Raw genomic sequence first — 13,420 nt, 5'->3', positions numbered from 1 at the left:
TCTGCTTTCATAGAATAATATTGCTCCTAAATTATGAGGCCTATAACAAAAATTTTAACCACTCTCCAAAGGGCTTTGATTCACAAGATACCTTACTTTCAACCTGTGTGACTTCTTGGATATTGTAGAGAGAGAGGATATGGCATATGTGATTAAAGAAAAAAAAAAACACAAAATTTTTTAGAAAATGTATATTTAGCCTTTCTCTCTGTGGTAGCCAATTACTTTAGTAGACCTAATTGATTCTCGTACCTTTCAGAATTCCTACCCTTGCGTAGTCCCCTTCCCCATCGACTGGACTTGGCTAAGTGACTGGCTTTTGCCAATGGCACATTAACAAGCACAATGCAAGCAGAGCCTTAATAAATGCTTACACATTGTGGCCTATCCTCTTGGGGTGCGCTGTTCAAAGGATCCAGCTGCCATGCTGTAAGCCCAACTTAGCCACATGAAAGAGAACTGAGGTCCCAGCAGAGCTCCCAGCCAGTAACAGCCAGTATATGACTGACCCAGCTTGGAAGTCGGTCCTCCAGCCCTAGGGAAGCCACCCTAGCAGTTGCTACACAGAACAGAGATGTACTACCCAGGCTAAGCCCTGCCCCAACTGCGGAATTCTGAGCAAATAAATGATTGTTAGCTTAAGTCACCAATTTTGAGGGCAGCTTGCTAAACAGCATTAGATAACCAGAACACTCCCTTTTTAAAAAAGGGTGAGGGCACTATTCCTACCATGTTCTGGAAGTCATAAGACTGTCTGAAATCTGGGTCAAGGCTCAACTTCCTAATAGAAGAGTTGCCTTATATACTTGTGTAAATGTTAGTTTAATGCCTGTGCCCCACTCATCCGTAAGCCCCATGAGAAAAGGGATTGTGTCTGTCATGGTCAACATTGTTTTACTGACCTAGAAAAGACCCTGACATATAGTAGGTACTCAATCAATATTTTAGTAAATCAATGTAATGTTGATTTACTAGGTCTACTATTTCCTCTGTTTGAATAGGATAGTGATTTCTATGACCATTATTATTATCAGGAAACATTTACATGTTTATTTACATGTAGATACTCTTCTGCACACTTCGTACGTTAACTCATTTACTCTTCACAATAACTCTATGAGCTAGATACTATTATGATCCAATTTTACAGATAAGGAAATTGAGGCACAGAAAAAATAAGGAACTTGTTTGTGGTGGGGCCAGGATTCAGTTTCCAGAATTCGTATTGTTAGCTACTACAGTGCCTTTCCCAGTTTCCTGTCCTAGATCTGACAGTACCATTGCTGTTGAAGAAAGAAAAAGGTAGTTACACAACAGAAGATGAACAGTTATCTTCATCACAACTTCTTCACAATGAAGACATCATCATGACTAGGCAGGTAGAAAGCTGCTCATGGGACCAAGATCCTGCTTCAAAATGCCTTTTCAATGTGAGTGATAACAGGGAGATGAAAGTCAGTAATGACAGGTCGGGGCAACCACCAGGAAGAAGGACTTTTACATCAGGCCTCACCCCTAGGGCTCTAACTCTGGCAGCTAAAAATAACAACTCCAACCTATGCACTCAACCCAACCCCAATCTCCCAAGAGGAGTGGAAAGAGCCCCAGTCGGTAGCTGCTAATTTAGTGCAGAGTCCCTTTTAATGCTGGTACTACTGTGGCCTGTGTCTAGGTCTTCCCAATGCTCAGCACAGAAACTGATGGCAAAGGTCTACCCTGGCACCATTACCAGCCCTGCCTCTGCTCTGAGGGACAACCTGGATGTAGGATTCTAAGCCAATAGCACTCATAAGTTTACCTGAGGATTGATCTCTCAGTGTGGTAAGTACAGGACTTTCTTGACGCACCACCACTAGCCACCATTAGCAAGTATGTACAAACACCCCTGGCCTCACTCCCATATTTGAAGAAGATGAGGGAAATTTAACACAAAAATATCTAAAGGGCACTTTATTAGAAATCATGGTAGGTGGTAGAAAATGGCAGTTTAACCCAACAGTAGAAAAAATATTCCACAGCTGTACCACTTAACAGCTTAACAAAAGTATGCCTAGCTGGGGAGCAGGACATCCTTAACAAAAGTATGCCTAGCTGGGGAGCTACAGTTCTTTTTTTTTTTTTTTTTTTTTTGAGACGGAGTCTGGCTCTGTCGCCCGGGCTGGAGTGCAGTGGCCGGATCTCAGCTCACTGCAAGCTCCGCCCCCCGGGTTTACGCCATTCTCCTGCCTCAGCCTCCCGAGTACCTGGGACTACAGGCGCCCGCCGCCTCGCCCGGCTAGTGTTTTTGTATTTTTTTAGTAGAGACGGGGTTTCACCGTGTTCGCCAGGATGGTCTCGATCTCCTGACCTCGTGATCCGCCCGTCTCGGCCTCCCAAAGTGCTGGGATTACAGGCTTGAGCCACCGCGCCCGGCCGGAGCTACAGTTCTTAATAAAAGGATGCATAGCTGGGGAGCAGAACACCAGGTCTTGGTAATCAGGGGAGTCGCCCTAGAGGGAGTCCTTAAACTGGGTCTTGTCCATTAGACATTCACTCAACAAACACTTCTTGACACGGGCTATGTGCCAATTACTAAACTAGGTGCTGGAGATAAAACATTGTTAAGCCATGATCACCAAGACAGTCACCCTAGAAGCATTGCTGTAGCTCAGCAAATTGCCCTTTGTTGTGCTTCCATCAGAGGCATCCCTCTGCACTGGTCACCCAGTCAGGGATACTGTCAAGGACACTGCTCCTCACATAACACAATGTGCTCTTTATTTATTTATTTATTTTATTTATTTATTTTTTTTGAGACGGAGTCTTGCTCTGTCACCCAGGCTGGAGTGCAGTAGCCAGATCTCAGCTCACTGCAAGCTCCGCCTCCCGGGTTTACGCCATTCTCCTGCCTCAGCCTCCCGAGTAGCTGGGACTACAGGCGCCCGCCACCGCGCCCGGCTAGTTTTTTTTTTTGTATTTTTAGTAGAGACGGGGTTTCACCGTGTTAGCCAGGATGGTCTCGATCTCCTGACCTCGTGATCCGCCCGCCTCCGCCTCCCAAAGTGCTGGGATTACAGGCTTGAGCCACCGCGCCCGGCCAACAATGTGCTCTTTATAAGCATCCCTGGGAGACATTCCAATCTGATCTCCATTCCAGGAATAGTTTTACCTCTCCAGAGTACTGGATTTATGTTTTATCTTCAGATATCATGAATTGTGGGACCAATGAGGTTGTCAGCTTAGAGACAAATTCATGGCCCAGCTGCAGCAAATGTGAAGGTCATTCTTCTGTGCATTTTAGCTTTGTCTCTGGTTCCATTTTGTTACTACCCATGTTTTTACTTTCTTCGTTCTCCAAACTTTTAATGTATGGCATCTTGGGGTCTATTATCTCTGTTTATTTGTTGTATCCTTAGAAGTGGCTGTGAACCCTTCTGGAAGAAAGCATTGCCTTCCATGTTTATAATACAGTATACATATTTGCATAAATGCTATGATGGAGGTGTGCACACTGGGTGATGTGGGAACACAAATAATAATGCCTTATTATCAAAGGCATTAGAGAAGATCCTGCATAAGGGTCACTGCTTGAGTTGTATTTTCTTTTTTTTTGAGATGGAGCCTCACGTGATTGCCCAGGCTGGAATGCAATGATGCGATCTCAGCTCACTGAGCCTCCACCTCCTGGGTTCAAGTGATTCTCCTGCCTCAGCCTCCCAAGTAGCTGGGATTACAGCCACATACCACCATGCCCGGCTAATTTTTGTATTTTTAGTAGGACAGGATTTCACCATGTTGGCCAGGCTGGTCTTGAACTCGTGGCCTCATGATCTGCCTGCCTCAGCCTCCCAAAGTGCTGGGATTACAGGTGTGAGCCACCACGCCCAGCCTGTATTTTCTTTTGTTCTGTATTTTGTTGAGGATGTCAGAACACACCAATCTTCAAACAAGTTTGCTGCCACATGCATGCAAGAAAACTTTTTTTTAATCTTACAGAGTAGATTTTGGTGTTATATCATGGGCTTATAGGACACCACTGAAGTTGTTTGTAATTAATCAAAGCTATTTCCATGATAGTTTCATCAGTTTTTTTCTGACAAGATTATGGGGCAAAACAATTCACATCTGCATCTGAATTTTTGTGCAGGGAAGGAAATTCAGATGAAATATCAAACAAGTTAGAATACATTTGACAACAAAGTGAGGTGAAGAATTAAAATAAGTATCTAGAAGATGGATATACACAAAATGTTATCAACAGAATTTTTTAAATAAACGATGCCAAATGGGATTTAGGAGTTTGTATTATTTAGACCAAAAGTCTGAGATTTTGAAGGGCTATTACAAGTCATTTTGTTTAGTCTTATATCTGTGCAGCAGTATTCTTCCTGAATTCTTTCCACTTTTCAGGTATATTCCCAACCTTGGAGTTTCCCGTGATGGTGTGACTGCCTATGTAAGAACAGGGTGAAAGTACTGTTGCTGACACAACATCTGAAGTATGCTGAACCAGCAGATAATCTCTCAATGCACTCAATTTTAGCTCCTTTTTTTCTTAAGTGTTTTAGCCATGTAAAAATTCATTTCAACAAACAGCACACAGAAGATCTCAAGAAATAGGTCAGGATCTCGTAAATGAAACATTCCAGTTTACAAAAAAGACAGCAATAAACATGTTTACGGCACATCCTTTCACTCTTCAGTAGTATAAAACATTACAACCATCTTCCTTTAGGTTTAAAAAAATAAAGGAAAGAAAAAGTAAACCAAATGTACCTCATGACTTCTTTCGGCTCTCTACCAGGCCTGGACTTTAAAGACAACACTATTTTGTCTCTGTATTGAGGAAAATCGTAGACTTTTAACTTAGAGTGACTAAATAGAATGCATTACTCTCCCCCCATTTTTTCAGAATTAAAAAAACCATAAAAACAAAACTATCTAAAAAGTACTGCTAAGAGGAAAGTCTACTCTGAGCTCAGCAATTAGGCACTCTGATGTTCGTTAGAGGGCAGCCCAGGCAGGCAGAAAAATCACTGGACTGTGTAGTACTGGGCTGGACGTTTTAAGAAGGCAGGCACCATCTCCACTTTTTCACAACTATATGCCCAGTACCTGGCACAAATTCTGGCACAATGCGTATTCATTCATAATTTATTGAGTACCAACTCTGTACCAGGCAGTGTTCTAGATGCTTAGGATATATTATAAAACAAAACAGACAAAAATTTCTGCCCCAAAGGAAAACTGTTCCTCTATTCATAATACTTTGGACCAAATGTCAAGGGTGGAGGGGCTTCAAACTAAGCAATTCTCTAATTCTCTGCAGACACCAACTGGGTGTCCTACAATTTAATTCAATCTGGACACTAATTATCCAACATTATTGCATATCCCACAGGTTAAGGGCTCAGTCTCACAAGACTGCCCCCAACTTGAGATACCAACAGCAAGTCCAGGGTCTCCTGTACTTCTGATAGACTGGCTATGAATGGGGGGTGTCTTCATGTATTTGAGCTGTTATAACATGCCATTAACTGGGGAGCTTACAAACACCAAAACTTATTCCTCAGTTGTATAAGCTGCAAAGTCCAGGATCAAAGCACCAGATGAATGGGTGTCTGGTGAGGGCCTCTTTCCTGGTTTGTAGACAGAGCTGTGTCCTCACGTGGCAGAAGGGACTCACAAGCTTTCCTGGGTTTCTTTTATAAGGCCACTAATCCCATGACGTAGTCACTTCCCAAAGGTCCCATCTCTGAATATCATCAACTTGGGGATTTCCATTTTATGAAGTCCAATAGGATACGAACATTCAGACCACAGCGCAGAGATTCCCACAACCGCCTCCTTAGGTTCAATAACTTGCTAGAACAGCTCACAGAACTTAGAAATAACCTTTACATTTCTCAGTTTGGGGAAGGGATATGGACCTTCAAAAGGCCCTCTCCAGGAGCTCAATCCTTCCAACACCAACCTGGAAGCTCTCCAAATCCCTTTGGTTAGGGTTTTTTAAAATTGAGGCTTCATTATGTAAGCATGATTGATTAAGTCATTGCCCAATGGTAATCTCCTGCCCCTCTCTCCTCCCTGGAGGTCATGGCTTGAGGCTGAAAGTCCCAACCCTCCAATCACATGGTTACTTCCCGTAGCAACCAGCGCCCCCCTTCCGCCCTCCCCACCATTCTTTGAGGCTCTCCAAAAGTCACTTCATTAATATAAACTCAGATGTGACTGAAAGGGGTTTGTTATGAATAACAAGATACCACTTTCATCATTTAGGAAATGTCAAGGGTTTTAGGACCTCTGGCCAGGAGTCACAAATGAAAACCAAAATTTTATTTTTCATTTAATTTTTTTTTTTGAGATAAAGTCTCACTCTGTCACCCAGGCTGGAGTGCAGTGGCACGATCTCGGCTCACTACAACCTCCGCCTGCTGGGTTTACGTGATTCTCCTGCCTCAGTCTCCTGAGTAGCTGGGATTACAGGCATGTGCCACTTCATTTTGGCTAATTTTTGTATTTTTGGTAAAGATGAGGTTTCACCATCTCTACTAAGACGGAAGGCCGAGGCGGGCGGATCACCTGAGGTCAGGAGTTCGAGACCAGCCTGACCAACATGGTGAAACCCCATCTCTACTAAAAATACAAAAATTGGCCAGATGTGGTGGCAGGCGCCTGTAATCCCAGCTACGTGGGAGGCTGAGGCAGGAAAATCGCTTGAACCCAGGAGGCAGAGGTTGCAGTGAGCCGAGATTGCGCCATTGCACTCCAGCCTGGGGGACAAGAGCAAGACTTCGTCTCAAAAAAAAAAAAAAGAAAAAAAGAAAAAAAGACACATACTTGCCCGGGCACTGTGGCTCACGCCTATAATCCCAGCACTCTGGCAGGCCGAGGTGGGTGGATCACGAGGTCAGGAGCTCGAGACCAGCCTGGCCAACATAGTGAAACCCTATCTCTACTAAAAATACAAAAAATTAGCCAGGCGTGGTGGCAGACACCTGTAATCCCAGCTACTGGGGAGGCTGAGGCAGGAGAATCGCTGGAACCTGGGAGGTAGAGGTTGCAGTGAGCCGAGATTGCACCACTGCACTCCAGCCTGGGCGACAGTGCAAGACTCTGTCGCAAAAAAAAAAAAAAAAAAAAAAAAGTATGTACTCCTCAAAACTGTCAAGGTCCTTAAAAATAAGTGAAGTCTGAGAAACTGTCACAGTCAAGAAGAGACTAAAGAGACATGACAACTCAAAGTAATGTGGTGTCCTGGGTGGGATCCTGAAACAGAAAAGGGAAAAACTAAGGAAACCCAAATAAAGAACGAACTTTAGTTAATAATAATGTATTAACGTTGATTAATTAGTTGTGGGAACTGTACCATTTTAATGTAAATTTTCACAATAGGGAAGACGGAATGCTGGATAATGGGAACTCTGCACTACCCTGACAACTTTTCTGCAAATCTAAAACTACTCTTAAATAAAAAGTTTAGTTTAAAAAAAATGAGGGGTGGCGAGTGGGGGTAGGAATGAAGGAGAGTTCATAAAGACTGAAATTGTATATAGTCAGAGAGGTAAGAGAAGAACTAGAACAAATTGGTGCTACTCAAAAAATAAATAAATAAATAAAAATCTGGCCCTAGTTAATTAAAAACTAAATATTCCAAGAAATTTAAATTTATACAAACATAAAAAACAGCATTTTAGTTAGGATTTACTTTCCACTTTGTGCTGATAAAAATTTTTTTTTTTTGTAATAGTAGCTCAGTTTTATTTTCTGTGGTAACAAACATTTAAGAACCAGATAAAACAAGGGGCCCCTGAGTATCCTAAGGCCAGTACAGGCCGACCATGAGGCCCTTCCAGGAAAGTAGCAACTATGGGAATTCCCTGCCCTAGGGAAGAATGGATGCACTGCCTAGGAGGAGACGCAAGGTTAGACCTCGCCCCATTTTGCCAGACCAGGCTTAGCGGGAAATGGGGGGCCCATAGTGCTGCATGGTCTGCACCACCAGAGAAAGATGGTCGAGAAAGTTGATAACGGAAATTCGGAGCAGGCGACAGTCTTCAGCTTCCCAGCGGACGGCCAAGATCCTGCCGCTCACTGCGAGATTCTTCCCAACCACCCTTTGGTGGGGCTCAGCATCTGGAGCCAGGGACCCACGGACAATTTCCGCCTCTAAGGGGGTCGGAAAAGGCACGCTGAGGGTGAATACGTGTGGCCGCATTCCTGGCCCCCTGGCCACAGACGGGGCGTCTCTGCCAGGACCTGAGGCGTGAGGTGGGGGAGCTCCGCCGGCTGGAGCTGCCGCTGTGTCCGCGCCACCGGGGCAGCTGTGGTCACCCTGGCTATCCCCGCAGTTGGTGCTTCCGCCTGCGTCTGCATCCGCGTCCCGCATGACCCGCCACCGCCGCTCCGACTCCTTTTCTTTTTAAATTAAAGAAAAAAGTATAGCTGTAGTTCTACTCACTCAAACCTGGACTCACCTTTTCCTTCATCCAATTTTGCTCCTACCCTGGCCTCTTCCTCCTCTTCCTCCTTCCAGGCTCCCTATCCCAGGAAGGGCATCTCCAACCATCCTGTTGCTCAAGCCAGAAAGCTGGAAGTCATTCCTCCTCCTCCCCACCTATGCATCGTCACCACGACTCCACCCAAAGACTTTATATGTTTTTATATTTGTATTTATTTTTCTCCCTCTCCATTTCTTCTATTTAGGCCTCATCACTTCTGATCTGATTGCTCACCATAAAAACCTGCTAAGAATCCAACCTTCATATTAGCACCCAAGTGATTATTGTGAAATGTAATCAAATAGGCTGTAAAACAAGGGTTACTGTAAGGATTACAATATGGCAACATTTGTAGTGTTTAGCGCAGCACCTGACAGGTCCTCACAAAAGAGAGAAAAGATGAGGAAAGAGAAAAGAAACAAAAAGTCAGCTGTTACAGGTTATATCACCCCATCCCTAAAATTCCCCAGTGTCTCTCAAGAGCCTTCAAAATAAAATTCAAACTTTTTAGCATAATGCCCAAGCCCTTATTATTTGGCTCCTGCCAGGCCTCCAGCCATCTCCAGCTACCTCTATGAACACTTATGGCCATGTGGTTATTGAAAGTTATTGGCCAGGCATGGTGGCTCATGCCTGTAATTCCAGCACTTTGGGAGGCCGAGGCAGGCGGATCACCTGAGGTTGGGAGTTCAAGACTAGCCTGGCCAACATGGAGAAACTCTGTTTCTACTAAAAAATACAAAATTAGTCAGGCGTGGTGGTGCATGCCTGTAATCCCAGCTACTCAGGAGGCTGAGGCAGGAGAATCACTTGAATCCGAGAGGCGGAGGTTGCAGTGAGCCAAGATGGCTCCATTGCACTCCAGCCTGGGCAAAAAGAGAGAAACTCCATCTCCAAAAAAAAAAAAAAGAAAGTATGAAGTATCCCACTGAAAAAAAAATATAATGGTAAGAAAAGCAGCCATCCGTGACAGCAACAATAAAAAATGCCTAGTAACACATTTAAGAAGAAATGATGAGGACCTAGTTAAAAAAATGAAGAAAAGTAAATATACAGTTATATGTTCATAAGCAGGAAGATTCAACATTTTAAACATGTTAATTCTCTTCAAACTGATACATAAAATCACTGTAATCACAATAAAACTCACAATGGGATTTGGGGGGAATCGGCCAGAAATATTCCCAAGTTCCTCTGGAAGAATAAACATACTCAAAAAATGCAAGGAATATTCTAAAAAGCAAGAACAATGAAGGGAAGTAGTACCGTGTATTTCAGTGGAAATTTAGTATACATTAAAAGTGGTGGCCAGCTGTGGTGGCTCACGCTTGTAATACCAGCACTTTGGGAGGCCAAGGCAGGAGAACTGCTTGAGCCCAGGAGTTCAAGAACAGCCTGGGCAACATAGGAAGACTCTGTCTCTACACACACACACACAAAAGTTGGAGGGCACATTTCATATTAGTCAGGAAAAATAAGATTAGTATTAGACAAACTAGCTTGCCATCTGGAGAAAAATAAAGATCAGTTACTTACAAATAATCCTCAGTCCTTACAGCAAAATAACTTCTAGATGGAATAAAAAATGTAAGTTTAAAATAGAACAATGATTCCAGATGCAATGGCAGGTGTCTGTAGTCCCAAGTACTGAAGAGGCTGAGGCAGGAGAATCACTTGAGCCTAGGAGTCCAGCCTGGGCAACACATCAAGGCTGTTAATTAAAAACAAACAAAAAAGGAAACAATGAAAGTACTAGACGTAACCTGTAAACCTGGGACAATAGATTTATATCTATAATGCTAGACTGGTGAAGGGGAAGGTGGAGAGAAGAAAAAGGCCAAAAAGGAAGAGTCACAACTTACCTACATAAAAGTTAAAATCTTTATATGGCCCAAAAATATATATATATAGATACTAAGTAAAAAGCTAACAATATACTAAAGAAAATAATTGTAACACATGACAGACTAATATCTATCCCTAAAAGTGCTACTATTAAAATAGTGGTATTACACCACAGAAAAATGGTAAAATAATATGAACAGTTGACAGGAGAGTCAGTAAACATTTAAAACATGGTTAAACTTACTAATAAAGAAACTCGAAACAATAAAATATCACTTTTTATCTCCAAGTTTAGCAAAGATTTTCACAACAAAAGGTAGAATCCCTCATACTGGCAAGGCCTACTCACACATTGCTGGAAGCAGTTACAAACCAATAGGGAAACTTATTTATTACAATTTTAAATCTGCATTCATGTTGACTCAGCAATTTCAATTCTAGCTGTCCATCCAACAGAAATACTTGCATGAGTACTCAAAGCTGTATTTGCTAATTTCTCTGCAGCAGTTTGTAAAACACTGGAAATTGCTGAAATGTTCATCAGCAGGGGAATTATGATGCCTGCATACTATGCCATTAAAAATAACGAGGTAGATTAATAATCCTAACATAGTAAGATGACAAAGTGAAAAGGGCAAGTTGTAAAAAGCTTGTGTGATCCCATTTCTATACAAACGAAGACCATACACAAAGTTATTGCTAGTTTTTTTTATTTTACATAAGAATGCTTCTTAAAACTGTTAACTTTTTTGTTAGTTTCGTTTTTAGACAGGGTACTGCCCTGTCGCCCAGGCTGAGGTGCAGCGGTGCAATCACCACTCACTGCAGCCTTGACCTCCCAGGTCCATCTTCCTGCCTCAGCCTCCCAAGTAGCTGGGAGTACAGTCCCACACCACCACACTAACTCTAATTTTTGTAGAAACGAGGTCTTACTATGTTGCCCAGGCTGGTCTCAAACTCCAGAACTCAAGGGATCCGCCTGCCTAGGCCTCCCAGTGCTGAGATTACAGGCTTGAGCCACCATGCACCCCTCTACTCTTCCTCCAAGCACCCCTCTACTCTTCCTCTATTAGCATTTAACACTCAACTGTTTTGTTTCTCGTTCCGTATGTTGTGCGCTGCTTGAAGGCAGGGACCATGACTTACGTGATTTTTTTTTTTCCTGAGACTCAACAGTCTCGCTCTGTCACCAAGGCGGGAGTGTGGTGGCGCCATCTCTGCTCACTGTAACCTCTGCCTCCCAGGTTCAAGCGATTCTCCTGCCACAGCCTCCTGAGTAGGTGGGACTACAGGCACATGCCACCATATCTGGTTAATTTTTTCTATTTTTAGTAGAGAGGGGTTTCACCACGTTGCCCGGGCTGGGCCTAGAACTCCTGATTCCAGGTGATCCGCCCACCTCGGCCTCCCAAAGTGCTGGAATTACAGGCGTGAGCCGCGGTGCCGGGCCTGACTTACGTGATTTTTGTATTACAAAGCCCTAGTACACTGCCTGGTAATATCATACGTTTACTAAGGGTTGGTTTAAACTAAAAATGTTATACCAGAAGTGCTACTTGAGAAGGCAACACCTAAGATTGAAAAAAATCAGGTGTCTGTCAGCCAAAGCAAAGGCACACAAAGGTGAAAAGGTGTATATGGGAAACTACAGATAGTTCTGTCACTGGAAAGCAGTTAAAATTAATGAAAGAGGAAAGGCTGAAGAGGCAGCATGAGCATGCTTCCAAGGATAAAGTTCAAAATTCTCAACGTAACATATATACCAACAGACAAAGGCATGCCCTAACTAGCTCTGAAGCCTCACTTCCGGCTATTCTAGCTCCCTTAGCTCTGGATATATCCAATTAGTTCCAATTTCCTAAAAACACTATATTCTTCCAAACCTTAGTATAGCCTTCCCCTGTGCTTTGTCCATTGCTCTTCTCCCATTTTCAAAACTCAGCTCAATTGCCACTTTTCCCAAGGAAACTCTCTGATCTATCACGTCTAATAGGATACTCTCCGTACTGACTTTTACCTCATGGTTTCCCTGGCAGTCTGTTGACTTGTTGGCTTCTCACTGAAGTCTAACTGGGGTTTTTCAACTCTGCATCTCCAGTTCTGTTTTTGTTTTAAATCGAGACCGGGTTTCACCACGTTGCTGGGGCTGGTACCAAACTTCGAGCTCAAGCAATCAGTCCACGCTTGCGTCCCAAAGTGCTGGGATTACACACGTGAGTCACTGAGCCTGGCAAACTCCATCTTTCTTGGTGCTAGATACTGACTTCTCTGTTGTGCCCCTGGATAAAGAAGCGGACCCCAATTCCCATTAAGCCCCCGTGGTACCATTTTAAAGTCCAAGGTCTCACATTGCAGATTGTACATCCAGGTTCACTGACCCGTAGAATTTAAAAGTTAGGTCAAATAATTAAACAAATTGTTTTAGACACTCTTGCTGCTACTCTGTAGCCAAACTGGGTGAAAACCTGACCAGAGAGGTCCATGGCCCTCCGTGCATCAAAGACGGTTCAAACGTTTCACTCATTAGTTCAGTCCCAGACACTCTGCGCTCAATCTGCAGGAGTCAGCGAGGTCCAGGACACATAACTTGTGTCTAGGGGCCTGGACTTGCACAAAGAGCTCTAACAACTTCACAATTTGATGAATTAAGCCGCCTTGGACCGCGTGTAAAAAGCAGCAAGACCCAAGGCGTATGCTATTGGTCTGGGGACTAGACCCACCTGGCTCAAGCATTTCTTGCTCAGCGGGTTCCCAGAAAGAGGTGCCCATAGGAGGGTGAGCGGGGGGCAAGACTGTTCCAAGAGCTTTCCCCGTTCACACACAGCTCCCGCTGGATCACTGTACCCGAGCCCTTCCCGCCCTCGCGGGCGGAGGCGGCCCCCCACAGGTTTGGGAACCCTAGGACTTGCACTGCTCCTGAGCCATGCCCCACCAGCCGGAGACTTCCGCATCTCGGGCTTGCTGAGTGGAGAAAACGGCTCCAGAAGATTCCACGAGCGTCGGGAAGCCGGGTTAGCACCAACCCCCACAAGGCCTTTCGGCGCAGCTCCTCCCGACCCGTGCGCCCCCGCGCCGTTGCCCAGGTAACCGCTGGG

General features: G+C 44.0%; 1 protein-coding gene across 6 annotated transcripts; it reads right to left on the bottom strand.

Annotated features, from left to right (window-relative positions):
* Positions 1–7,296: 7,296 nt before the first annotated feature.
* On the bottom strand, positions 7,297–13,354 carry LOC102132956 (EKC/KEOPS complex subunit LAGE3-like). Of its 6 annotated transcripts, none has more exons than XM_074017351.1 (3): positions 13,046–13,354; positions 11,472–11,611; positions 7,297–8,397 (listed from the first exon to the last, which is right to left on the bottom strand). In XM_074017351.1, exon 3 carries the CDS (start codon positions 8,366–8,368, stop codon positions 7,937–7,939), a length of 432 nt encoding a protein of 143 aa, XP_073873452.1. In that variant the 5' UTR covers positions 8,369–8,397; positions 11,472–11,611; positions 13,046–13,354; the 3' UTR covers positions 7,297–7,936. The 6 variants fall into 6 exon arrangements, with proteins under 6 accessions (XP_073873452.1, XP_073873449.1, XP_073873450.1 ...); XM_074017348.1 differs by having other exon boundaries at positions 7,297–8,392; XM_074017349.1 differs by lacking the exon at positions 11,472–11,611 and adding an exon at positions 10,017–10,191.
* Between the last annotated feature and the right edge of the window lie 66 nt (positions 13,355–13,420).

This window comes from Macaca fascicularis, chromosome 15 (assembly GCF_037993035.2).
Source record: "Macaca fascicularis isolate 582-1 chromosome 15, T2T-MFA8v1.1".
Taxonomy (NCBI): Eukaryota; Metazoa; Chordata; class Mammalia; order Primates; family Cercopithecidae; genus Macaca; species Macaca fascicularis.
The sequence above is the reverse complement of the archived record's forward strand: the minus strand, read 5'-3'. Positions and strand labels throughout refer to the sequence as shown.

Excerpts from the sequence above, each read along its gene's own strand:
- LOC102132956 (XM_005581535.5), bottom strand. The coding sequence starts at position 13,276 with ATGCGGAAGTCTCCGGCTGGTGGGGCATGGCTCAGGAGCAGTGCAAGT. Across the intron at positions 8,393-13,045 it reads GCAAGAAATGCTTGAGCCAG|GAGTCGGAGCGGCGGTGGCG; the intron begins GTGGGTCTAGTC and ends TAAAAAGAAAAG.